The following is a 27,403-nucleotide window of genomic DNA, read 5'->3' as shown; positions in this document are numbered from 1 at the left end:
CTTTAAAAAAGAGTAAGGAATGTAAATTTGTGATTTCCACATTGGCTGGCTGCCCAGATACCCACCTTAGAGAGAAACTTGATTATAAGTGCATTTTAACAACTGGTTCTCCGAACTCAACAAAATATTAGGTATTGATTCTGCCAAATTGGTGCAAACAGGCAGAATCCCACCACTGCTTGTATGTGCCCTGACCAGCGATTGAGCCTGTGACTTCAGTGTGCTGGGATGACGCTCTACCCACTGAGCAATCTTGCCAGGGCCAGCGTGAGAATTTTTATCTCAAGTCTTTTTGATAAAAAAGTTTTGAGTTTTGTGGTTATAAAGTTTTCCTCTATTAACATTGACCAAAAGAGGAATGAATATGTCCTATGAGGTTTGAATATTAAAAACCAAGGGTGTTGCATGAAGAAAATGTGAACTGACACATGCTCAATGGGCATCGCTGTATAGTTTCTCAAACAGCATTGCTCTTTCAGGTCTTAGGTGATAAGCATGGAAATGCTCTGTGGCTCAATGAAAGAGAGTGCTCGATTCAGCGCAGGAATCAGAAAGTGGTGGAGGAAGCACCAAGGTAAGAATCGCTCCTGATGAATGAAAATTTATCCTAGTCTGCTTTTATATATTTCTTTTCTATTTTATTGGCTAAACTTGTTTTAATAGTCATGGTAAAAGTGTATTTTTCTAATTAAGAATTTGTCACTTGATCTTTCTCAGTACTTCAGTGCATGAAAGTGAGAGAATACTTGAAAAAGAATTTGGGGTTTTATGGATAACCAGCTGTGACACCCACAGGCTTCTGGGTAGTATAGACCCTGTGGGTATTTCTGGGCATGTGCAATTTATGGGATGGATACATGCCTTTTATGCTCTCCTATTGATGACAGTTTTCTAGAGTTGATCCTGAATTTTCTGAATATATCCCACCATGAAAAGACTTCTGGGCATCGTTCCTTGGTTTATCAAAGTGACTTTGGGTACTTCTCCAGGCCACCTTTCAGGTGTTTGAAGTTCCTTTCATCAAACTCTATTTTTAATTTGATGCTTGATTGGTGTTTGTATATCCTTTGGTTTTCTCTTCTTAAAAATCCCTCGTTGAATGTGCATTGCTATTTTTAGTAGCAGGCTCAAGGACTATAGTTAGCCAAAAGTGGCTTTTATCAGCCGCACCAGTGTGCCTTGATGTAATGAGTGTATAGCTTCACAAAGAGTAGATGTGAATATGAGTGAATTTTTAATCATAGACTGATGGTAAAAATCAAATTCCACTTTAATTATCTTAGTTGTTAAAATATGGTATGGTGTATTGTTTTAAAATATGGTCCCCAAATCCTTTGCTACTTCTCTCATTGAGGGGTTGTTCCCTCCCCTTGCTTCTGTGTTGTGACTACTTGACCAATAAACTATATAAAAGTGAGCCTGGCCCTGGCCGGTTGGCTTAGTGGTAGAGCGTCAGCCTGGCGTGCAGAAGTCCCGGGTTCGATTTCCGGCCAGGGCACACAGGAGAGGCGTCCATCTGCCTCTCCACCCTTCCCCCTCCCCTTCCTCTCTGTCTCTCTCCCCCTCCCGCAGCGAGGCTCCATTGGAGCAAAGATGGCCTGGGCGCTGGGGATGGCTCCTTGGCCTCTGCCCCAGGCGCTGGAGTGGCTCTGGTCGCAACAGAGCGACGCCCCGGAGGGGCAGAGCATCGCCCCCTGGTGGGCGTGCTGGGTGGATCCCGGTCGGGCGCATGCGGGAGTCTGTCTGACTGTCTCTCCCGGTTTCCAGCTTCAGAAAAGAAGAAAGAAAAAAAGTGAGCCTGTGCCGAGGCCTGTGAAACTTTCAGCTTCTACTTCATGACACTTGAGACACCACACTTAAAAACCAGCCACTGTGCTGTGAAGGACAGTTCACTGCAGCTACTTTGAATGTGGTCCCTAGCTGATGGCCCAGGACCAGAATGTAAAAAGGAAGGAAGGAGAAAAGGCAAAAGGAATGCTTTACTGTGTCTCTAGGAAGATTCCTAGAACCTGCCTGTGTTGATTTCTTGACAGTGTTCTGAAGTTAGGCGCTTTGCTAGGGAGGCTGGGAAATATATTTCTTCCTTAAATATCCATGTGCTTAGCTAAAATTCTAGTCATGTGGAAGAATTTGACAGTAGGTGCTGGTAGAGTGACAGTAGTCTCTGCTACTTTTTTTTTTGCAATTTAATCATTTCTGTCATATTACTTCCAATATAATTAACTTTCTCTTTTTATTCAAAACTCACTGAAGTCTTATGTGGATAAAAATCTTTCACAGACTTGAAACTTTGAATCATGATTTTTGTTTTCTCTCAGGATTTTCAGATGAACATCTAATCTATTTAGAGAGAAAAAAAAGAAAATTTAAAGCAGTAAGAATAAAAAAAAATTAGAACTGATTGTTAATAGTGACTTGATATATATTTTTGTACTGTTAAATATTAACATGTCTGGAATTTATAGTTTTCATTTCCTACAGTGAGAACTTACCACTGTGCTTTGAGTGTAGTGATGAATTTGGTAATAGCTCTGGGTATCAAAAAGACAGGACCAGACGGGACAAAATGTTTTACTCAGCTGCACTTGAGATTCTTTAAATGCTATGATACTCATCTTTAGTTGGATTTCTTTCTTTTGGTTGTATTAATTTTGTCAGCAGTTATTATTGCAATTTATCTATACCTCTATCTGTTAGGTTAATGCAGAATCTATTTATAATAGGCAAATAAGATTCATATTGCCTAAATCCAGTGATTAATCCTAACACACCAAAAGTAAAAAAATAGGAAACACACTGCCCACTTGTGAAGTAGTCTTGCCTCCTCCCCCCGGCTGATCCCACCTGACTGTTCAAGGCTCTACATCTAACCAGCAGTTTTTAAGAAATAGGAATATAATATGAATGTTAAAAGACAGTGTGGGGTTGCATGTAGTTGAAACCAGAATGTGAAGAATGAGACAGGAGAATGACCAGATCTTGGCAAAAAAAAGTGGGGCATTGTAATAGGTAAGAGAATCTTAAAGATGTAAAAACTAATCAATGCAGTAGCTGGACCTTATTTTGATCTTGATCCAAAGAAATTGGCTGTAAAAAGATATTGATGAGATTAATCAGAAAAATTTGAAGATTAAGCAGATATTAAATACTACTAAGGAGTTTTCATTAATTTTTGAAGTGTGATTTTATTACAAAAAATACTTATCTCGTAGAAACAGATATGGAAATCTTTATAGATGAGGTAATACCTAATTTGCAATTTGTTAAAAATAAATGGTTTGACTCAGTAGAAAAGTGGACATGTAGCATAGATAAAACAAGAGTGGCTATTATTACATTTGAGAAACAGGTACATGTAAATAAATTATACTATTCCATAATGAAAACTTTATAAAATGTCATCTTATTTTTACTCATTTGAGAACAGTTAAATTTTGTTTTCCTTTTTTATTGAATTTATTGGGGTGACATGGGTTAATGAAATTATGTAGGTTTCAGGTATACAATTATATATATCATCTATATATAGTATTGTGTGCTCACCACTTTAAGGCAAGTGGAGAACAGTTTTAATTCAAAAAGAGAAAACTAGTCAGTGTTTTTTTTCTCAGAGCTTATGTTGCATAGAAGCAAGACCTGTGAAAATGCAAGAATTATCCAATAATATTCTTTTCAGTGTTTATTGAAAACATTTCAGCTTTACTTTCCTGCTGGAATGTGATTTTGATATTGCGAAACAAGAGTTTTGAGGATTTATTAGATACACTGTCAGATCTTGTTATCTGTGGTAGTTATGTTCCGTAAAGTAACTGTAAACACTGAATCAGTAAATACTGAAGCATTGTACCTAGGAGAAAAAAAGGGTTAGCTCCTCCAAGTTTATAGTTAGGACTTTTTCACCGACTGATTTATACATGGCCTTGTTTTATATATTTTTCTGTTTAAAGACACCTTATGTGATATATATTGCTTTTTAAAATTTTTATTAAATTTATTGGGGTGTCATTGGTTAATAAAATCATACATTTTGGGGGGTATACAATTCTGTGATATATCATCTGCATATTGCATTATGTGTTTCCTACCCAATGTCAAGTTTCCCTCCATCACCATCTCTACCACCTCTACTCTCCACCCCCTCTCCCCTCCTGTTTCTAATCTATACTGTGGACTCATTAACCCTGAACTCACAGTCCTAGCCCCCAGCTCTGTAACACATGCCTGAAGGAAGCTCTTGTCATACATGTTTCCTCCACAAAGCACATCATAGCCTTCTTGGGTTTAGGAGCACTAGACTGCACATACTCAGGGGGCGTTTTAAACACTGAAATCATCCTAAACCCCCCCCCCCCCTCCACAAAAATGAGAATATGGCACTAAGTAAACTGTGAAAAGGACAGTTGTTTTTCTTTTTTTTTTTTTATTTATTTTATTTATTTATTTATTTATTTTTCCATTTTTCTGAAGCTGGAAACAGGGAGAGACAGTCAGACAGACTCCCTCATGCGCCCGACCGGGATCCACCCGGCATGCCCACCAGGGGCGACGCTCTGCCCACCAGGGGGCGATGCTCTGCCCATCCTGGGCGTCGCCATATTGCGACCAGAGCCACTCTAGCGCCTGAGGCAGAGGCCACAGAGCCATCCCCAGCGCCCGGGCTATCTTTGCTCCAATGGAGCCTCGGCTGCGGGAGGGGAAGAGAGAGACAGAGAGGGAAGCGCGGCGGAGGGGTGGAGAAGCAAATGGGCGCTTCTCCTATGTGCCCTGGCCGGGAATCGAACCCGGGTCCTCCGCACGCTAGGCCGACGCTCTACCGCTGAGCCAACCGGCCAGGGCCAGTTGTTTTTCTGAGAGTTAAAACAAGAAGGCAGAGTGTTGCCTTGTTTGATCTAAGCTGGGAATACGTATATTGGGAGTCTCAATATTTTTTCTGTTCAGAGCTTGTGTATGAGTGACCATAAAATTGCTGCAAGCATTAATTGTAAGGTTACAAATAAATTTTAGCAAATAGGCAAATTTGTAGATATGGGGTTCATGAATAACATGGTTCAATTGTATATCTTAATTTCCAAGAATGTATTTTTCTCCCATTTTTAGCTTGAAGTGATTCTGAATATATGTGTTGTTAAATTTTACTAATTGAGCCTGACCTATAGTGGTGCAGTGAATAAAACATTGACCTGGAATGCTGAGGTTGCTGGTTCAAGGTACTGGGTTTGGCTAGTCAAGGCACATGTGAGAAGCAGCTAGGAGTTGATGTTTCCTGCTCTTCTCTTCTCCCCAACCTCCACCTTTCTCTCTTTCTCTCCTTTCCCTAAAAATCGGTAAATAAAATGTTAATTTTTTTTTTTACTAATTGAAAACTGCTGAGCTGAAGTAGTCTATTTTCTAAATTAATTAAAGCTGTAATATAATGTGGAAAGTACAGGTGTTTTATAAAAATCTGAAGTTGATTTATTTAAATGTTTTTAACACAAAAGCATGTAAGTATATGTAGAGCATATAATATGAAATATTAAATTGATACAGATGATCATATCTGAGTAAACTTTAAGAACAGTTTTATATAATGCACACAAAAGATAACTTGATTTTTGTTCAAAATGCACTACTCCTTCTATACTTACAGCATTTTCCTGGATTCTGAGACTCGAAGAGCAATGGGAGAACAAGCTGTCGCTCTTGCCAAAGCGGTGAAGTATTCTTCTGCCGGAACTGTAGAATTCCTTGTGGACTCCAAGAAGAATTTTTATTTCTTAGAAATGAATACGAGACTCCAGGTAACAAACACTCAGATTTTTATTCCTCTCTGTACCTCTATACTTTACCCTTCCTTACCTACCCCTTTTTGTATTTCATAAAGTTAAAAATCAACTTCATTAAATGTTAAATAACGACTTAGTTTTTATGCTTTGCTAAGACATCTGTTAGCAATGGCAGATAAGTGTCAAGTTAATTTGATGGTCGGAATCTAGTCCTCCTGCTTCATGACTGTTAATACTTCATACAGGAAATTCTACTTTATTTTTTCCTTGAACCTCTCTTGGTGAACCCCATTTGTTAGGGTGCATGTACTGTTTAGAGAAACTACTCTAGCTATGATCAATAGAAAGGATTAAGCGCTTTCAAATCTTTGGAAGGGGTTAAGGAAGGAAGGGTCCCTAGAGTGAGATTCCAGGAATGACTCAAACTAGAGCATCAATCTGGCTACCAGAATAGCCATCTCTGCCAGTTACAAAGTTGAAAAACTAACTGGCTGCCCCTGCAACTGTTGACTTTAGTGACATTCGTCCTAACTCCCGTAAAGGTCTCGGTTAGGCATTGGTGCTATAACTTAACTGGTGGCTTGATTTTCTTTCCACTTTCCTTTTTCTTTTATTTACATTGTAAAATATGAACACACATAGAGAAAGGTACATAGATTATAAACATATAGTTGAACAAATTATTATAAAGCAAAAATCCATGTAAGCATAAACTGAGTCTAGAAGTACGAAAATGTCAGCACTTTGATCCTGCTTCTTTCCTCCCCTTCTCAGCTCTTCCTCCTTCCTCTTCTCCAGAGCTGTTGACTATTCCAACCGAATTCTAAATACCTCCTTGCTTTTCTGTGTAGTTCTTCCTTTGAAATGTACACACCTAAGCTGTATACAACTATTGATCGACTTATGACCTATGCAACTTACAACCATTGACTTTACGACCACAATGGCTAGCCACGACGGCTCCGGGTCTGGCAGCGCAAGCGTTGCCCAGCTGGGCATATGACAGTGCTGGCCAATAAAATGTTTCGTACATGTTTATATATTTTGATATGTTTTGCAATTGGGAAAATGTTTCCTATGGTATTTTTTACACCTGTATTTTGTATTTTTGTATGCACCCGTATTTTGTAATTTTGTATGTTTTGCAAATATTAAACCAGTTGTACTAGTAATGCAGTGTTTTACTTAAACCTGACGAATGTAAAAATAAGAAACAAAATGGTGTAGAGATGATACAAATGGCATAAAATGAACAAAGAAAATTATGATATATAACAATAATGGAAGAAAATTATGATAAAATATGACTTAAAGATTTTTATTTTTTTATTTTTTTATTTTTTTAGGGGTTTTATTTATTTATTTATTTATTCATTTTTAGAGAGGAGAGAGAGAGAGAGGGAGAGAGAGAGAGAGAGAGAGACAGAGAGGGAGAAAGAGGAGAGGGGAGGAGCTGGAAGCGTCAACTCCCATATGTGCCTTGACCAGGCGAGCCCAGGGTTTCGAACCGGTGACCTCAGCATTTCCAGGTTGATGCTTTATCCACTGCGCCACCACAGGTCAGGCTAAAGATTTTTATAACATCATTTCACAGTACTGTACATATAGCCTTCTCAACTTATGACCAAATCGTGTTACGACTGGTCCGTTGGAACCAATCATGGTCGTAAGTCGAGCACTAGCTATAAATAATTTTGCCAGTTTCTTTTTTGTTTTTTAACTTTAAATCAGTGGGATCATATATTACATAAGTTTCTTTCATTTGTTTCCAGTTTTAAGTGATTTGTAATCATTTGCTAGGGCTCTGGTAACAAAGCATCACAAACTAGGTGGCTTAAACAACAGAAATTTATTCTTTCACTATCGGGAGGCCAGAAGTCTGAATCAAGGTGTTGGCAGCCCTGGTTTCTTCCTGGGGCTCTCAGAGAGAATGTGTTCTCTGCCTTTCTCCAACCTGGCGGTAGCTGCCAACAATCTTTGGCATTCTTTGCCTTGTTGAAAACATTAACTCCAGTCTCTGGCTCATTCATCAACATGGCGTTCTCCCTCATGCTTCTGCATCCAAAGTCCACCCGCACCCCTTTTTTTGTAAGAATACCAGTCTTTGGATATAGGGCCCACTCTAATCTAGTATGACATCATCTTAACCTCGTTACATCTGCCGAGGCTGTTTACCCTCTTCTGCCTCCCCCCACTTCCTTTTCCCTTTGGTAATCACCATAGATTCGGAACTTATACTGTTTCCTGGTAACAGAAATTTGAGAAGCACATTCTGCTAGATTTCCTAAGAGCGAGCGAAATTGTTATAGAACAGAAAGAGTTCGTCCACATGGCATTAGAGCCAAACACTAAACACTGACAGCTGCAGTGGTGTTTATTGGTTATTTTATTATGCATGGTGCCATCCAGGAGAACAGGGAGCCAATGCTTAGAAGCCTGAACTCCCCAGTGGCTAGAGGTTACAAATTATATAGGGCAAAATCACAAGACACCATGGGTTAGGGGTTCTGGGTTGTGCTGGGAGCTGATTGATCAGATGTGAGGTAAGGCTGATGAATGATTTCTTCAGGTTTTTTTTTTAACACTAGTAATTATATTTTATTTAATGTTCATTTTATTAATGTAATTTATTTATTTAAATCATTTTATTGAATTTATTGGGGTGACATTGGTTAATGAAATTATAGTTTTCAGGTGTGCAATGCTATAATAAATCATCTGTATATTACATTGTGTGTTTACTACCCAAAGTCAAGTGTCCCTCCATCACCATCATGTCCTCCCTCTTCCTTCCCCGTTCTCCATTGACTTCCCATTGTCTGCATCTGTAAGGACTTTTTTTGTTGTTTGTTTTTTGCTCTCAGGTCTGCTTTGTAACCCTCTGTTTGGTTTCATGGGAAAGTAGCCAGGGGCTCATAGCACGGTACTGCTCAGGATCTGAAACAAAACTTAGGTCAAGATGTTATCTTTAGCCCGCCAGAGGTCCAGACAGTGTGACCATTAGTCAGGTTTGGGCTGCTGTCTTCTACTACCTTGGGGTTTGCTGATTATCCAGGGGAAAGGCTGGCTAGGTCTCTGAGGGATATCTGTATCTCTCTCTCTCTCTCTCTCTCTATCTATATCATCATCATCATCATCTAGCTTCTATCTGTCTATAGTCTGCCTCTCTGCCTGCCTGCTTGTCTATAGAGATGATTTCTGGAGCTAGGATTTAAAACTAAATATAATTAAAGTCAGGAGCACTCTCAGTTTCAAAATTTAATATAACAAATAAAGATTATTCTTAAAGAGCCTGACCAGGCAGTGTTGGGCAGTAAATAGAGCGTTGTACTGGGGTCCAGAAGACCCAGGTTCGAGCACGGGCTCATCTGATTTGAGCAAGGCTTGCCAGCTTGAGCCCAAGATTGCTGGCTCAAGCAAGGGGTCACTCAATCTGCTGTAGTCCCCGGTCAAGGCACATACGAGAAAGCAGTCAATGAACAACTAAGGTGCCACAATGAAGAATTGATGCTTCTCATCTCTCTCTCTTTCTGTCTGTGTCTATCTGTTCCTTTCTCTGTCTCTCTCGTCTCTCTTCCTCCCACCCCACCCCCACACACAAACACAGACGATTCTTAAAGAGATATAGTAAGAAAGTCAACAGGTTTGGGGCATAAATACTTGGTTCAGTTGACTGGTTTTTTCTCAGTCTAGTCAGAATTTATGTATCAGAGTAGAAATATGTTGTTAGTTTTTTAAGTCATTGGTTTTCTTTTGCTTAAAGATAAAATTCAGTCTGACCAGGCAGTGGCGCAATGGATAGAGCGTCGGATTGGGATGCGGAGGACCCAGGTTCAAGACCCCGAGGTCACCAGCATGAGTGCGGGCTCGTCTGGTTTGAGCAAGGTTTGCCAGCTTGAGCCCAAAGTCACTGGCTCAAGCAAGGGGTCTCTCAGTCTGCTGTAGCCCCCCAGTCAAGGCACATATGAGAAAGCAATCAATGAACAACTAAGGTGCCACAATGAAGAATTAATGCTTCTCATCTCTCTCCCTTCCTGTCTATCCCTATCTGTCTCTCTCTCTGACTCTCTCTGTCTCTGTCACAAAAAAAAAAAAAAAGAAAGAAAAAGATAAAATTCAGATAGCATCACAAGTGCCCATTCCCTGTGGCCTTAATCTCCCTGGGAGCCCACTTTCCTACCAAAGCCTTACCAGTTAGGAGAAACTCTTTTTCTTAAATGTGCCATTCGGTTTGACCTCTGTGTGCCTAACATGTTATTTTCTTTGCTTGGAATGGTCTCTGTTCAGTTACTGTAGTAGCTCACATATATACTGCTCACAAAAATTAGAGGATATTTCAAAATGCACTTTCAAGATCAGGGAACATGCAGATACTCCAGTACTTTCAGCCTTTTGTGTAGTGCATTTTTACCAATGAAATAAAAGTTAGTTTTGCATTTCATTTGCATAATCAAACAACTCTTTGACTTGTCATTTGCTTTTCTGATATTCTGGTTTAATAAATAAAAAATCAAATGCTTCTTTTCTTATTGCTTCATATTCATTTTGAAATATCCCCTAATTTTTGTGAGCAGTATATCAACCCACAGATATCTCACCTGTTTTCCTTTTTCTGCATATGACTGATGGTTAGGTAGACGGTGAAATACTCTATCCAAAATACGATTTTGTTAACATGCTATTTTAATGAACTAAATTATATGTAATTTTGCAAGCATAATTTTAGTTTCTTATTTAATGGTAGTAAGAATTGGTAATACATGATAAAAGAAAAAAATCCAAGTGGTTCTAAAGAGTATATACATTGGAAAAGTAACTCTCTATACCACATTGTTATCACAACCATTTATTTGCTTTCTTCTCTGATCCCAAAACCTTTGTTTCCTGACAGGCTTAACAAATAAATATAGATGTCAAAACATAACAGATATTAGTGTAGTTATTGTTCTCTTACCTGTTGTTAACCTCTTTTGACTTTGTATGTCGTTTATTTCTTTCTATGCAGAAAATTTTTATTTTCACATTTTGAAGTTGAAGTTTTAAATCTCTTTTTTTTCATTTTTGGTATAGTGATATACATAGGCTCTTCCTAGACTTTGAAAATTAAACATTTTTCTTCCATGTTTTCTTCTAGTACTTATTTTATCTTTCCTACTGAAATTTTTACTTCATCTGGTATTTATTTTATTTTTTTTAAATGGCTGATTGTCACAACCATTATTGAATAATCATTTTTTTTTTAGCACAGGTCATATTCATACAAATTCTCATTTGTGTGCAGATTTATTTACTTGACTTTTCTTTTTTACCATTTGGTTTATTTATGTGCTAGTACTACACTCTTTTAGATGTCTTATCTATACATTATCATATAATATTGAAGAGGAGTTTCTTGTCACTCTTGTTTCCTAATATGATGTTTTTGTGTTAGCTTATTTTTATTTAACAAAAAACATTAAAATGAGGAAGTTGCTAAACTATTAATGTTTCTAATTATCCACAGAGACATTAATTTCTAAAGGTGTTCTTTTTTTTTTTCACTTTTCTGAAGCTGGAAACGGGGAGAGACAGTCAGACAGACTCCCGCATGCGCCCGACCGGGATCCACCCGGCACGCCCACCACGGGGCGACGCCCTGCCCATCAGGGGGCGATGCTCTGCCCATCCTGGGCGTCGCCACATTGTGACCAGAGCCACTCCAGCGCCTGGGGCAGAGGCCACAGAGCCATCCCCAGCGCCCGGGCCATCCCCGCTCCAATGGAGCCTTGGCTGCGGGAGGGGAAGAGAGAGACAGAGAGGAAAGTGCGGCGGAGGGGTGGAGAAGCAAATGGGCGCCTCTCCTGTGTGCCCTGGCCAGGAATCGAACCCGGGTCCTCCGCACGCTAGGCCGACGCTCTACCGCTGAGCCAACCGGCCAGGGCTCTAAAGGTGTTCTTTTTTTTTTTTTTTTTTTTATTTATTTATTATTTATTCATTTTAGAGAGGAGAGAGAGGGAGTCAGAGAGAGAGAGAGACAGGGGGGAGGAGCTGGAAGCATCAACTCCCATATGTGCCTTGACCAGGCAAGCCCAGGGTTTCGAACCGGCAACCTCAGCATTTCCAGGTCGACGCTTTATCTACTGTGCCACCACAGGTCAGGCTCTAAAGGTGTTCTTAATAAGAAAAATGATTATGGGCCCTAGCCGATTGGCTCAATGGTAGAGTGTCAGCCCAGCATGTGGATGTCCCGTGTTCAATTCCTGGTCAGTACACACAGGAGAAGCGAACATCTGCTTCTCCATCCTTCTACCTCTCTTTTCTCTCTCTTTATCTCTCTCTTCTCCACCCACAGCCATGGCTTGGTTGGAGCAAGTTGGCCCCAGGTGCTGAGAATGGCTCCATGGCCTTGTGCCAGGTGCTAAAATAGCTCGGTTGCCAAGCAACTGCCCCAGATTGGCCAAGCATCGCCCCATGGGGGCTTGCCAGGTGGATCCTGGTCAGGGTGCATATGGGCGCGTCTCTCTGCCTCCCCACCTCTCACTTAAGAAAAAATAATGATTATGAAAACCATTTATAATTTTTGTCATGATTTTTCTTCATATCCCAATTTGAAAGAATATATAGGAAGGGGCAAAAGTAGGTTTACAGTTGTGAGCACACAAAACAGTTTATTCTTTTTTTTATATATAGTTTATTCTTGTATTATGAGATATTAATTATTGTATTATTTTCCACCTGAACAACTATAAACCTTTGCCCCACCCTGTTTTGCTTTTCTTTTGCAGAAATGAGTGTAATTTGGCATATTTAAGCCTGCTGTCTTTTTCTCCCTAAGTCTTAATTTTTGCTATCTTTATTATTAGCTTTACATTCTTGTAACATTACTTTCTTTTCTGTAAGCATGAGTTTCCCAGTGTTTTCATGTTACTTTCGTATTTTAACTTGTTTTCATGGTCATAGCACCTTAGTTTCTAGATTAATCAGTTCTTCTTAGATCCACCGCATGGTAAGGTTTTTTTTTGTTGTTATTTTTTGTTGTTTTTTTTTTAAATCAAGGACTTATTTTTGAAAGGTATTCATGCAGGGGTACTGTATTCTTTGAATTCTTAAATGCTTGATAAGATTATTCTTATATTTAAAAAAAATTCCTCTGTGTATAAAATTATGGGGTTTGTTGGTACACTGAACCACAAATTAATAACTGGGCAGTTTTCACTGCCAGCCTTGATTATAGCCATTCTTTTCAAGGGAGTGTACAGAAATAGTGTATTGAGGCTAGAATATACCTTTGAAATTAGTGGTGTGTACACATGTGCATGAGAGGTAATTTCCAAATACAGGTTATTTTTAGGTTTTAGTTTTTTGGAAAAGTAGCCTTTATATGGTCTACAAAGTTTTATCAGAGTTAGAAAGCTCCCAAATAGAATGGAATAAGATTTTATGGTAATTAAATGCCCAAATATGGTCAGCTGTCTGTTCCATAACTCTGAGAACAGAGAACTAATTGTCCCACTTTCGTTAGTCCTTAGATAGTTGCTTATATTGATTGCTGCAATGTAGGAGGAATCTACATTTGCCATAGAAGAAAAAGTGCAGTGGAATTGTTGAAATTCTTTGGAGGCTAGACTTGTCCACATCGCATCAGAGATGAATTCTGCGAAATATAGAACCTTTACATTTCAGAAGACTTTTAAAAATATTTTTTAAAGCAACTTGATTGATAAAAGGGTAAACCCTTTGCTGTTTTATTTATTTAAAAATTAAGAGTTATTACAACTCAACTTCTGGTTTCTAAAGAATTGACTATAGCTGAATAAATACCACATTCTAATTTCAGAACTGTTTTAGATTTTAAAAAATATTCAGGACTTTCTATACTCTCCACAAAGAATTCGATCTCTTGTGGAGTTGGAGTGTCTGATTGAGAGAATACTTGGTGGGAATGGGAAATATTTTACAGAAATGGATTTATAACTGATTTTAAAACTCTGTTTTTGCCAGAACGGACATTTTAGATCTAGGCAGAAGTTGACCTTTTTGATTATATTTAAAGTCATAGAGGCCAGGGTTCTTAGACTGCTGGAGTAAGCTAGAACTGGGATAAGCTAGAATATTAGATGTAAATCTCCTAGGAAACAGAGAATATAAAATAGGATATATTATACTTTCCCTTAATATTTATTGAGTCTTATTAGAAAGTTGAAGGAAAGAAGCTTTTATTATACAAAAAAAGAATAGGTAAACTTGTTAGGCATTTTCAGTTAGGTTTTTGTTTTAAAGAACATTTAAACTATTTTGGTGTCTTTGAGTTACATACTCCTACTAGTTTTTAATTTTTTTTTCAAATTTGTTTCTGTGTTAGTTTCCTAGATCTGCTGTGTTAGTTTCCTAGGTCTAGTGTACCACAGACTGGGTGGATTAAATGACAGATCTTTATTTTCTCACAGTTGTGGGGCTAGACATCTAAAACTGAGGTGTTGGCAGGGTTGATTCTACTGGTGGCCTGTCTTTTTACATGGTCTTTCTTCTGTACTGTCTGTTGTCTGTATCCTAATCTGTATCCTGATTTCTTCTCAGGGTGTCAGTCATGTTGGATTAGGGCCCACCCTTCAACATATATGAATTTAGAGGGATGGTAGGGGACACAATTCAGCCCATAACAGTTCCCTTATCTTTTCTTCATCTGATTATTTATTTTGGGGTCAACAGGGAAACTCTGTAATAGAATTTGTTCAGGTTTCACTGCCATTATTTTCAAGGTGAGTTTACAGAAATGGTGTGCTGAGGCCTATTTCCCAACATGCTTTTTATCTTTGAGTTCTGTGGATCAAAATCTAATAACTTTAGATCTTTATTTTGAAATCCTGTATTCTCAGTAGGTAAAGCTTCAGAATTTTAATAGGTATGTGTTAGATTCTGTTCTGGACAAAGAATCTCTCTGAACCAAAGAGTAGAACCAAAAATAATGGCATCTGTTACCCTTTTAGGCTGAAATAACAACAAACTAAAAAGATAGAGACCTATTATACCAAATACCATATGAAATTCAATTTTATATAACAGGACAATTTCCTCATATTTCAACAGGTAATCACACCTCTGCTGCTTTGCTGAGTTGAAACAAATAAGTTCTACTTACAAAAGATAGCTTTCACACACTAAGTCTTTGTGATAAGTCACTTTAGACTTGATGTATTTAATAAAGATATTATTTAAAATTATATTCAATAAAAATAACATTATATAAATATTAATAGTACCTCTTAATATTTACTCACCTTATCTTTGTGTATCTCATTCATCTTCTCTGTAAAATGACAATGGAGAATTGAGGGAACAGGTTTGTGCATATGGAGGGATTTGTAAATTTCAGAGTTTATAGATGTTGGTTATGGTATGTACGTTGGGTCTTCCACTTTGGGGAACAGCTTCTGTTTTGACTAAGCAATTGGTCCACTGCTCCTCAACTGACAAATAATTACAAGCAAATATTTTTTCATTCAAGGAACTTTGAGTACTTTTTACCACCCTCTCCTCTATAATGTCCAAGTTAACACGTATTTCATTGATATGATTTCTTTTCACACTGTAACTTTTCTTCTTTTAGATTTTCCTCAATGTTAATTTTCATTTGATGTCAACTATGTAATTAAAATTAGCCTGAATCTTGCTTTCTTGGATGAACGCTTGCCTGTCACTGAGTTACCTATTAAAATTTTAGGAATTACTAGGTAAATAACACAATAAAATATTTAAAAGTTTAAGTCAGAGGTAATATATTGAACAAATTATCTGCTGTTGATTATTTTCATTTTAACACAATGAGAATATTTTGATTGAAGAGAAAATAGTGTTAAAGTTATCTTTATTTTAAAATTGTTTATGATATAAAACAGAAACTAATGATATTGCTTTAATTTTATGAACTTTTGAAAAGTTATTTTATATGTTCAGAATTGTACGTTTGAGAAAGTTACAATATTTTTACAAAGAATATTTGAATACCTTTCACTAATATTTACATTTGCTTTATCCTTATATCTATATCGGCATCTGTGTATCTGTATCTGTCTTCTTTACCTGAAATATTTCAGAGTAAATTTCAAGCTTGGTGCTCTTTTCTCCTATATATGTCTATATTTCCCAAAATCAAGAAAATTCTTTTACATTACCACAGTACCATTATCAAAGTTAGGATATTAACAGCAAAATATTACTATCATTTAATATACAGAGCATACTCAAATTTTACTGATAGTTTTATTAATGTTTTTTATAACAAAAGAAAACATTCTGGTTCAGGATCCTGCGTTCCATTTATTTGTTGTGTCTTTTTACTTTCTCTCCATCTGGAACATCTCCTTTTTTTGGTCAACTATGACCTTTACAGATTTTTTTTTTTTTTTTTAATGAGCACAGGTCGTTTATTTTATAGAATGTCCCCCTTTAACAGCTGTCTGTTTTCTCATGATTAAATTCAGATTTTACGTTTTTGGCAAGAACACTAGACACGTGATATCTATTTTTCCCAATACTGGTGAAGCTGACTGGTTAAGGTGGTATGTCTCATGTTTCTCCTCTGCAGAATTACTATTTTCCCCTTTGTCATTGATAGGGTATTTTATATGGAGATACTTCGAGACTCTGGAAATACCTTGTACGTTTATTTGCTAGTTTTAGGTAATTCCTAGTTTGTATTTAATGAGGAATGAGGCTAAAGATGGCAGTAGTAGTGGCAGAATTTATAAGTATAATTCTGAGAACCACAGGTAGATAAATGACAACACAATGCCAGAAGGATTGCTCATTACTGTTGAAATTTGATACATTAAGAACTCAGGAGATGAAGCAAAACCTAGTTTACCTCACCATTGCATTAGGTAAACTCAGTTATTTACTTTTGGGGAAATATATTTGAAGTAACAGATTAGTAAAAGGGAACAGCAAAATGTCTAGACGTAAACACTGACAATGGTGACAGCTTGATGGTGACCAAGAAAATAAAATAAAATTAAAATGGCAAATAGATCTACAAAAAGTTAGCTGATTGTGACCATCTAATGTAGGCATATAAAACTATACATACTTTTTCTAGTCCTTTAGTGTGATTATGTCCCATGATATGGCATTTGGTGATTGTAGTGGTTTGTACCTGTTTGAACAAAAGATTCGGGCATTGCCAGTACACATTTATTTGTCTGTTTTTAATAGACCCTACAGAATAGTATTAGTTTGTAATTTGCCTTTGAGGATTCAGAAATTCTAACTTAGTAAGGTTCACTTCTCCTTTTTTATTCCCCCATGTGTGGTCCTCTTTCCCTCCCTCCCTCTCTCCCTCCCTCTCTCCCTCCCTCCCTCCCTCCCTCCCTCCCTCCCTCCCTCCCTCCCTCCCTCCCTCCCTCTCTTTCCTTTCTTCATTCCTTCATTCCTTCCTTCCTTCTCTACCTCCTTCCCTCCCTCCTTTTCTTCTTCTTTTTTTTTTTTTCCCCATTTTTCCGAAGCTGGAAACCGGGAGGCAGTCAGACAGACTCCCGCATGTGCCCAACCGGGATACACCCGGCATGCCCACCAGGGGGTGATGCTCTGCCCCTCTGGGGCATCGCTCTGTTGCATCCAGAGCCATTCTAGCACCTGAGACAGAGGCCACAGAGCCGTCCTCAGTGCTCGGGGCATCTTTGCTCCAATGGAGCCTTGGCTGCGGGAGGGGAAGAGAGAAACAGAGAGGAAGGAGAGGGGGAGGGGTGGGGAAGCAGATGGGCGCTTCTCCTGTGTGCCCTGGCCGGGATTCGAACCTGGGACTCCTGCACACCAGGCTGACGCTCTACCGCTGAGCCAACCGGCCAGGGCCTCCTTTTCTTCTTTCCTTCTTTCCTTCCTTCCTTTTGCTTCTCTCTCTGTTATCTTTTGTTGACTACGTCACAGGATTTATATACTAGAATGTCAATATGTTTATCTTTGATATATCAATATAATCATACTATCTGGTGGATCCCTTTAATCATATGTTTCTTGGAACTAGCACATGTTTCTTTTGGGTAATAAAACTATGTATGAACAGGTTCTCAAAAATTTGTTTGGTGAGCATAGGGCCACAGTAAGAAAATTCAGTTTTATATTTTGAATGTTTAATGCATTGTTTCTGAAAGTGTGTTCTGTGGAATTCTCAACCCATAAAGATACTCTACAAAAGAAGGAAGTGTATTTTTAAAGAAGTACTATACAATATACTTTTCTTGTTGTGTTCCAAGGCAGATTGAGTCTAGGGAGTCTTTAATTAAAAGGCTGTTTAACTTAGGTTAACACAGTGTTGCCCAGGCAGACATGACACAGGAACCTCTTTTCCTTCCCACCTCCACACACATCATAGCTCTCAGAATAAATGTTATCAGCATTAGACCGTTATAGTTAGTTGGGACAAGATGAACTTGTTGGCTTACTAGACACCAGTCTTTGACTCAGTTTTCTTTTATAACCTTTTGTTCAAGGTAATCACTTTCATTTACTATTGATCTTGCCTTCCTCTCTCCCTTTCTCCTCTCCTCTCCTTTTTTCTTTCTTTAATTAATTTTTATGTATTGATTTTAGCAAGAAAGGAAGGGAGGAGGAGGAGGAGGAGGAGGAGGAGGAGGAGGGGAGGAGGAGGAGGAGGAGGAGGAGGAGGAGGAGGAGGAGGAGGAGGAGGAGAGGAACATCAAGCTGTTCCTGCCTGTGCCGTGATCGGGGATTGAACCAGCAACCTCTGCACTTTAGGACAATGCTCCAACTAACCAGATTATCTGTCCAGGGCTCTCCTCTCCCTTCTTTTCAAAATTATTTTAGAAACTTCTGTTGAATGTTTTGGTTTGTGAGCCATTTTGTCTCTTTGTATATATATATCTCTGTTCAAATGTCTTAAATAGTGAGTTCAACTTGCAGAGGGTGACTAGATATTTTTAAGTTCTCATGGGTGAGGGCTATACATTGTTTATTGAAACAATGTTACACATACAAGATTCCTGATAATAATAATAATACGGGATGTAAAGGCAGTATTTCACATATTCTGTTTAATAATCTTGGGATTCTATTAAAATGTATTTAGAAAGATTCCTTTCAAAATGTTTAAAATGATAAGGTTTACTTTAAAAAGGATATGTTTCTGTTATATATCTGAAAATTCAGGCATGTTAGAATGTTTTATAGACTTTAACAAAACTTAAACCTCAGTGGATTTTTTTTTTTAAATTTTATTTATTGATTTTAGAGAGAGAGGAAGGGAGAGATAGATCGGAATTGCTTCACTTTTGTTCATTGTTTGCTTCTTGTATGTGCCCTGACCGGGCAAGCTTGGGGTTTTGAACCAGTGACCTCAGCATTCCAAGTTGATGCTCTATCCACTGCACCACCACAGGCCAGGCTAAGTAGATATATGTATATACTTTAAATTCTGTAAGTAATGAATTTGCCTTGAGCAGCCAGTTATTATTTTAGTTATCTACTCAATTATTTTACTTTGAAATACTTGCAGCTCACTAGTTTATACTGTAAAATGTTGTTATGTTTCTTTTATATAGCTCTGTGTGGGTTAAAGTGGGTCCGTTTTTTAAAATCTATTCATGGGTCCAATGTACCTTTTTTCTACATAGTTATTGAGAGGTCTTCTAAGGTCAAACAGAGCTTTATTATGAATTTGGTTCTTTTAAAAACCTTTACAGTGATGTTTTATAAAAGACAACAGCACAGAATTATATAACTGATTATATTTATTACATGCTTTGATATACTTTTTTCCATGAGGAAGATCAAGAAGGTCAGATAAACTCTGGAGTGACATAAATTCCAATCCTGCCTCTACCCTTTACGAAAGGTGTGACTCCTGATTTGCTGCTCATTCATTCATTCATTTATTATATATGCTTTTGCCTGGTATATAGTATGTACTCTCTGGGTACTAGACATGGAAAGATGAAATTAAATCATTCACTTAGCTTTTGAAATTATTTTCTCACCTAAAAGAGATGTGTCAGTTGTTTTGATGTAAAGCCCTTGGCTCATAGTAGATTTACCTCTTCAGTAGAGTAGTAAGATGCTTTCTTACTGAAATTTGTTTCTACCAATAATAGAAAGACCTTATACTTGTTTCTTTCTTATATTTGTGCCATAGATTCTTGTTTCTTACAAAACCATAATTTGCTTTCAAAAATATAGTTTTGAACTGTCTAATAAGATCTTTATTTCGTGTCGTATTTATTTTACAAAGGTTAGATGCTTATTTCAGTGATGATTTGTCATTAAAATTATGTCAAAATGTCTTCAAATGTTGTTGAAACTGTAAACAAACTCATAACACACACAGAGCTAATTATGGATGCCATCTGTTTATTTTTACAAAGCTTTTTTTTTTTAAAGACCATGGCATTGTCTGCTTATGATAAGCTTCAAGATTATTATAATGACTAAGTCCTATCCTTCAGTTAGTGTAGTTAAGATGGGAAGACAATTCGTTTGCTCAGTGACCTTTTCCCGTGTCAGAGTGTATGAAATATGACATGTCATGGAAAGAAACTATTGTGAGGTGCAATTAGAACATGCTTAATTTTTATGCGAAGAGAAATGGTATCAAAGCAGCAGATGTGTCCAAAGTTTTATTTAAATTTTTCAAATTTGTTCAGGGCTTTAGATGAGAGACAGATTATTTGTTCTTTACCAGTGCCATAAGTGGTTTATTTTAGCTTGGTTAAGTTTAGGAACTTGTAAGCCCTTGGTCAAATTTACAGTGCTATGTCTCCGTGTTAGTATCCCTGTATGTCAGAGCATGTGTTTGTACATGTGTATCCCACATGTTAGTCTGGAAGGCTAGGGATCCCCATGACAGCATCATCCGATGTAGTTATCAGCAGTTTGCTGAGAGAGCAGAATGACTTCCCTGGCTCAGTTTTGCTACTGTGCCTGCTAAGCACTCCCCCCATAAGTCTGGAGGGAAAACAACCTGCAGGATCCATCTGCTCCTTTCTGCTACACTGCGTTGATGTAAGAGTACGCTAATCTGGTTGCTTGTCAGGACAGGTTAGTGAAAGCATGCAAGTGGGTGAGACTTAAACTAGACTAGTGCTTTGCAAAATCATAAGCTGCCTCTATAGATGCCATGCTAAGTGTAGCAGAATGGGTTGATTATCAGCCACATTGAGGACTGCAGTTAAATATGTAACTTTCGGTTATGAATTAGTTTCAGAATTTGAAGTGTGAAACATTACTGGACCACATCTAATTAAAAACTGGGAAAAGTAATACGGAGACCTTTCACATATCTTTTTAAGAGTTAGTTTTTCTTATTATGCTTTGTACTATATTGTGTTTATTCTTTAGTTTTATTTTCTTACTTTTTTGGTCAAATATGATTAAACGTTAAATGCAACTAATGTTATGCAGAAAATTTTCAACTTGTTTTTGCTTATTTCTGTTTCTTTATTACCTTTTCCTACTCCTATTGACTGGCAGATCTTGGCCTTGCAGGTTGAGCATCCTGTCACAGAATGCATTACTGGCCTGGACCTAGTCCAAGAAATGATCCGTGTTGCTAAGGGTTACCCTCTTAGGCACAAACAAGCTGATATTCCCATCAACGGCTGGGCAGTTGAATGTCGGGTTTATGCTGAGGTAAATGAATGATGGTGGGAGGAGGGAGGGTGGTTGTTTCAGAGCCATGAGACCCCAGGTAAGGCTTAACAACAGGGTAAAGTTACGATTTTTTCATCTGTGTCAAGTATTTGATCATGTAAGCCACAATTGAACCACAAAATAAGGTTAGATAATTTTGACGTATTTCACAATAGTTTTAAAGATTGATTTTAATTAATTTTCACGTATTTTTTCTGGATGGAGAAATAGCTACCAATCAGTTTAAGGGACCACAAAGCATTAAATATTCTTGTGCTTCAGTGATTTTTGTTTTGTTTGCTTTTGTTTGTTTGCTTGTTTTAAACCACATTTGAAATAAACAGAAACATTTATTTCCATATTTTTGAAGATCCTACCCTGAGTACAAATTAACTGTTAATTTAATGTTCACTTAAATTTTTTCCAACATTTTTTTCCAAAAGTTTATTCCTTATGATTACATGAAAAGAACAATGAAAATTTAAATAATATTTATATGTATATAAATCAGATAGTAAAGCAGTTAGTGTCTGAAAATGCTTTTTTCAAATGATTAAAACTATTGTAGAATGCAAGGAAACATGTATGCCATCTTTTACTTTTTGACATTGAAGCCTGTCTATCAAAATAAAAAATAAGTGAGCAGAATCTGTGTTTAAGAATATTGAAAGTTGTAAGTGTTGTTTACAGATCTTGAGAAATTATGTTTTGGCTTGGTTATTGTTCATGCTTTTTATTATCTTTTAAGTGTTCTTTTCTTTCTTGTTGTTATGACACTGAACTTATATAATTTTTATCCTGATGATCTAAGGTATTTACAACTTGAGCACACATCTACTACCATGTTCAAAGCTGCTTTTCAGGTCTTTATTTGAAGAACACAATTCTCAAATTTTACCACATGTGAGCTGTTTTGAGAGTAAGAAAAACAAATATTTTTAGTGTGCTACATTTATTGTACTGAATGTGAGTATATTTTGATGTAGCGCCTAAGTTATTTTATTTTTGCTCAAGGCATTCTAAGAAGATTTGTAAAAATTTGGAATTTTACCAATTTCAGTAAAATACAATCAATGTCCAGCTAAATTCTGCTTACAGTTCTATTTGAGCTTTAAATACACTTCTAAGTTATCTAGAGTGAATATAAGACAATCTGAAATCTGTGATTTGATAAGTACTGTGTGTTGAAAAGTAGACCTATAAATGCTTCTTCATTGTAGAAATATTTAACCTTTTGCTGATTTGTATTTCAAAGACTTTGCTTCCTTTCCTTTGAACTTTCAGGACCCCTACAAGTCTTTTGGTTTACCATCTATTGGGAGATTGTCTCAGTACCAAGAACCAGTACATCTACCTGGTGTAAGTCATTAAGCTATGATAACAAGTGAGGGGTTAAAAATCTTAAATTATGTCACATTTTTATGTTAAAGCATGTCAACACCAAAATTGAAAGACTAGTGAAATTCATGGGGAATCACAACTTTTTGTTTTTTAATATTTTATACTTTATAATGTGCAGGAAGTCAGAATCCACTGGACAGGGAAAGTTGGGAGACATCTAACTTCTAAATCTAAATAAACGATAGTTTACAATGTTCTCAATTCTTTTGAAAATTGTAATTAAAAAGAACATGGAATCCTAAGAATAGGAAATGACTTTTCTATGTTACATTTAGCCTTTTCAGTAAATCTAATCCAGCTCTCCTGTATAGTCAGATGTTAAGAAATTCAAGCATAAAATCAGCTTGTTAATTGAAGTGGATTAAGGCAAACAAGCCGCATCATTTTGTTCAGTGCCACAGGCTGTAAATACATATTCTTCACACCAGTTGAAGAAAAGTGATCAGTGTCCACTTTATTCTTAGTTACTTCTATTTTTAATAGTTGTTCTTTAGATAGTTTTTGTTGCATAAAAAGAACAAGGACGTACCCTTTCTTTTAATCAAGGTAATAAGCGCATATGTATATGACATGATGTTAGCTGGTGGATGACAAGGCTATACCATCTGTGAATATGATTATTCAGTTTGATTACTGGCATGAAGATGGTGAAAGATTACAGGAAGAATTTTAAATTTGAAGATGTTATTGGATATATGATTTATTTCACTTTTTAAATTGTTTTTGCCCATGTTCTTTCTAAAGGGACTTGACCCTTTCTAGGGTCGGAGACTCCATGCTGTGTTCAAAGCCTGAAGGCAGAAGAAAAATTGTAAAGATTTAACAGGCATTATGTGACATTAAATAGCACATGAGAAAACAAGTATCATAGGGACACATCTAAATATTTTTTTAAAATCAAACAAAAAGTATTAAAAAAGAATTCATAATGATTTCTCTAGTTGTTAGAAGTTTTCACCATGTTGTAATAGCTAGCACGATGTCAAACATTTTGCCCTCGCAAGTTTTTGCAATTTGCAATTTTCAAACGTGAGACCTGTTGAAAGTACAAGTGATAATGGACAAACTATACCCCCTACAGTCTTTGTCCCTCCAAATCTTTCTTCAATTAATGCTGCAGCAGGAGTTTTATGTAATAACATTTGCGGTTGTGAGCCATCCATAGAAAGAAAAAACAATTAAAATGCCTTAAATGTTCTGCTTACTGCTGTTATTTGCTGTGTGAATGTTGCATGTCAGCTAAATGGACCAAGGAATAGATAAAGTGATTGGGTGCGGGAGAGTGCACACTAAGCTTTGTCTATCATTATTGCTGGGAGCAATCAAATTGATGTCAGCAGGACAGTAGATGCGTTGACAGCTATAATTATGTATCTCCATGGTGATCACTTTTGGCCTGTCATGGAGGCCCACAAGTCCCCTTCCTTGGAAGCATTTAATCAGATTGGGCTGTCACTTGTCAGGTAGACATGGCGGGCTGGGAGTTGTGCTGAGGAGGAGAGGTGAATCGAGAATGAAGGGTGGGAGATGGCTGATCGTTTCACAGGGTCCGCTGTTGGTACAGAAGGAAGACATTTAAATTACGCCAGAGATTTCTGAGCAGTGGTTGGACACTCTCAGACATAGGTACTTAGGTGTTTTCCTCCTTGCCTTCTTAAACTAGGTCAGACATTTTTAATCTAGGAAACCCTTTGTGTGTCTCTTACCATTTTGTTCACAAGAATACAAACTTCAGAGTTAACTTACAGTTTGTACTTTTTACATGCTTCTGTAAGCATAAAATCTATCATATGTGGCAAATATGAAGACTCTCTTTTTATTTTTGGCCACTGTATTTTGTAAATTGTTATTTTCAGATTGTAATTTTGTTCTGCTCAGAAATTTGTGAATTTGTTTTATTTGACTTAATTTTTAAAGCTATCAGTGCAAAAGCTAAATATACTGCTCACAAAAATTAGGGGATATTTTATTGTTTCATATTTATTTTTAAATGTCCCCTAATTTTTGTGAGCAGTATATATATTTTTTTGTGTAGCCTTTGTTTCATATGGAGGAGTGGACACTTGATTTGACTTTTAGTTCATTGTTAGACATGAATTTAAAAAGCTGAATATTGTTTTGAAAAAGATGCATAAACAGTAAATTGTAAGTGGCCATTTTCTTTCTTACACTTTTAAATTGAAATGTTGATTTGCTTATACAAAGATATGTGTTGATTATATATAATACATCGTGACTACCCTGTATATTTTTAAATGAAAATGACATGCCTTCTGTACTCATAATTTTAATAAATAAATAACAAATGCATAGTATATCTGGAGGCCCTAGGTAACCTAAATCTTGAGATGCTTGTTATTCAAGGTAAATAAAATTTAAAGTTATGAACTATAGGAGAATGTAGTAAATATTCTTTATTGTCTATTATTTTACCAGTGGGTTCAACATCACAGTTCCACACTGGCTTTATAGCACCTCATAAGTGATTAATAAGATATGTTTAAAGTTAAAAGTTTTAGAACTTGTGTCAATCTCAGTTTTAAATACTGCTTTAGCAAGCATGCTATGGTTTTAAATAATACATAGTGGTAAAATTAGCTCTGAAATTAAGAAATTGCAAGTTCAGTGATGCCTTTTCTCTTATGTTACTTGGTTGCCAGTTGCCATTTGGGGTCTATTTAAATATGGGGAGAAGGTAGATTATGATTTTATTGCTTTCACAGCTGCCCCATTAATTCTTTTCTAGTTTTAATAAACACTAAATTTTGTAGAACTTCAGCTTATGTCCTGAAGTATGTTTTCAGAAAATAGAAAACCAAGTATATTATTTAAGTGCACCAGTGACTTTCATTTAAAATTGAGATTTTCCTATATGAATGTGAGTGCACATACAAATCTCCATATTTTTATGTTCACATTATAACCCTGGGTTAGTTATAATATTATCTTCTAAAACTTTACAAAGAGAATAATAATAGTATGACTTTTTTAAGAGAATGATACTATGCTTTATCTTTTGATGTCACCGTATAATAAAGCCATCATCATACCCTCAAGTGGATATCCTAGACAAGAGGTTCTACATGTGGTCCCTTGATAATTGCCTAAATTAAAATATTAAAGGCCTAACAGCCGCTGAGTTGACCTTTTTCTGCCTTGCTGCAGATAGATGAGCTGCTGTTTATTAGGAAGGCTTCTTCCCACAGGTGAGGAGCCATGTGAGCTTCCGCTTTTCTCTTCCCACCCCTTTACAACGTTGGGCATCAAAGTCCTGCTGTTCTAGCAGCTTCGATTAAATTTTCCATCCTCAAGACCCCTAGGACGTGCTTGACAGTCTTAAGTATTTTGATTAGCTTTTAAATACTTCAGATTCCAAAACTTAGGCACAGTAATTTCATAACTATTTCATCCCCAGCAACTGCTCATTTAAAAAGTTTTACATGGCTAACCTCTGTGCCTTATTGCTGGTATCAAACTGGGAGATGAAAACAGGAATCAGCAATGTACTAACTAACTTGTTGGCTGGTTAACAGCAATAAGGCTCTTCAAAAGAATTTTTTGAACTTGTGCTATTTTTTTCTCCCCATGAAAATCGCAAAATCAGAACTCTAATTGGGTCTATGTCCTTACAAAGCAAAGCCATGAAAAAAGCTGTGTAAACATTAAAGTCTCAGGGGACTAACAGTAACAGAAAAAAAAAGTGTTTTACAGTTGAGAGGGTGAGGCAAGAAAGGAAAGTGTTACGGACATGAAAGCCACAGGACCAGCTTTCCTATGGAGCTGATTAGCAGAGCTCCCAAGTCCTGCTGCAAGGCTTGACTGGGGTCCTCACTGGAACTCTCAGAAGGGTGCAGTGGGGAGTGTGATTAGAAGGGGCATCATTCATGCTATGCTTCAGTTGCAGACACCATAAAATAGCTACAAATGCATCACAGGATAGTGAAGTGTAAAGGCTTTTTTTTTTTTTTTTTACTGTTTCTTATTTTCTTCATTTAGTGGGAAACCAAAAAATACATTGGACTGCTTATTAACAGATCAAGATAATTTGATCTCTATTGTACTTCTTGATTGCTGTTTTAGTTTCCAGAAGCTAAATGTTAAGATTGAAATTATCCACCTGTTGCATGAATATTAAATTTGTTGTTAGAAGATATCTGTACAATATGAAGTTACTTTCATTTTGTTCTATCTTCCAGGTCCGAGTTGACAGCGGCATCCAACCAGGAAGTGATATTAGCATTTATTATGATCCAATGATTTCCAAAGTTAGTTCTATTTCTTAATGACTTCTTTCCATTTTGGTTTTTTTTCTGAAAAGGCAATGGATCTATCTAATTAAAAAGTTTGAAGCTGGTCTTTTATCTGAATCATACTATAGTTAAACAAGTACTTCAGACTGATCAGTGAAAAGTGAAGCAGAACAGGGTTTCTTTTAAAAGAAATTTCAACATCATGTTAGTTTGCAACCTTCCCTCCTCCCCTATCAAATCAAATCAAGTCAAATCAAATCATATCAAACTACTCCTCCATCCCACCCCAACAAACTTACCGAAGCAGTCATACCAACCCATCCCATTGCAGAGAGAAGTTGAAGTGGTTTTTTGGCCATTCCTTAAAATTGT

General features: G+C 36.9%; 1 protein-coding gene across 2 annotated transcripts in view; it reads left to right on the top strand.

Annotated features, from left to right (window-relative positions):
• PCCA (propionyl-CoA carboxylase subunit alpha) overlaps positions 1 to 27,403 on the top strand; it is a 446,596-nt gene that overhangs the window by 213,915 nt on the left and 205,278 nt on the right. For both annotated transcript variants that reach the window (XM_066380610.1, XM_066380609.1), the window contains exons 11-15: positions 480 to 574; positions 5,630 to 5,780; positions 21,237 to 21,380; positions 22,665 to 22,739; positions 26,978 to 27,046. In XM_066380610.1, coding sequence (XP_066236707.1) covers positions 480 to 574; positions 5,630 to 5,780; positions 21,237 to 21,380; positions 22,665 to 22,739; positions 26,978 to 27,046 — 534 coding nt within the window. The remainder of the gene's footprint in view (positions 1 to 479; positions 575 to 5,629; positions 5,781 to 21,236; positions 21,381 to 22,664; positions 22,740 to 26,977; positions 27,047 to 27,403) is intronic.

Source organism: Saccopteryx leptura, chromosome 4 (assembly GCF_036850995.1).
Source record: "Saccopteryx leptura isolate mSacLep1 chromosome 4, mSacLep1_pri_phased_curated, whole genome shotgun sequence".
NCBI lineage: Eukaryota > Metazoa > Chordata > Mammalia > Chiroptera > Emballonuridae > Saccopteryx > Saccopteryx leptura.
This window is presented reverse-complemented; position numbering and strand designations above follow the sequence as displayed.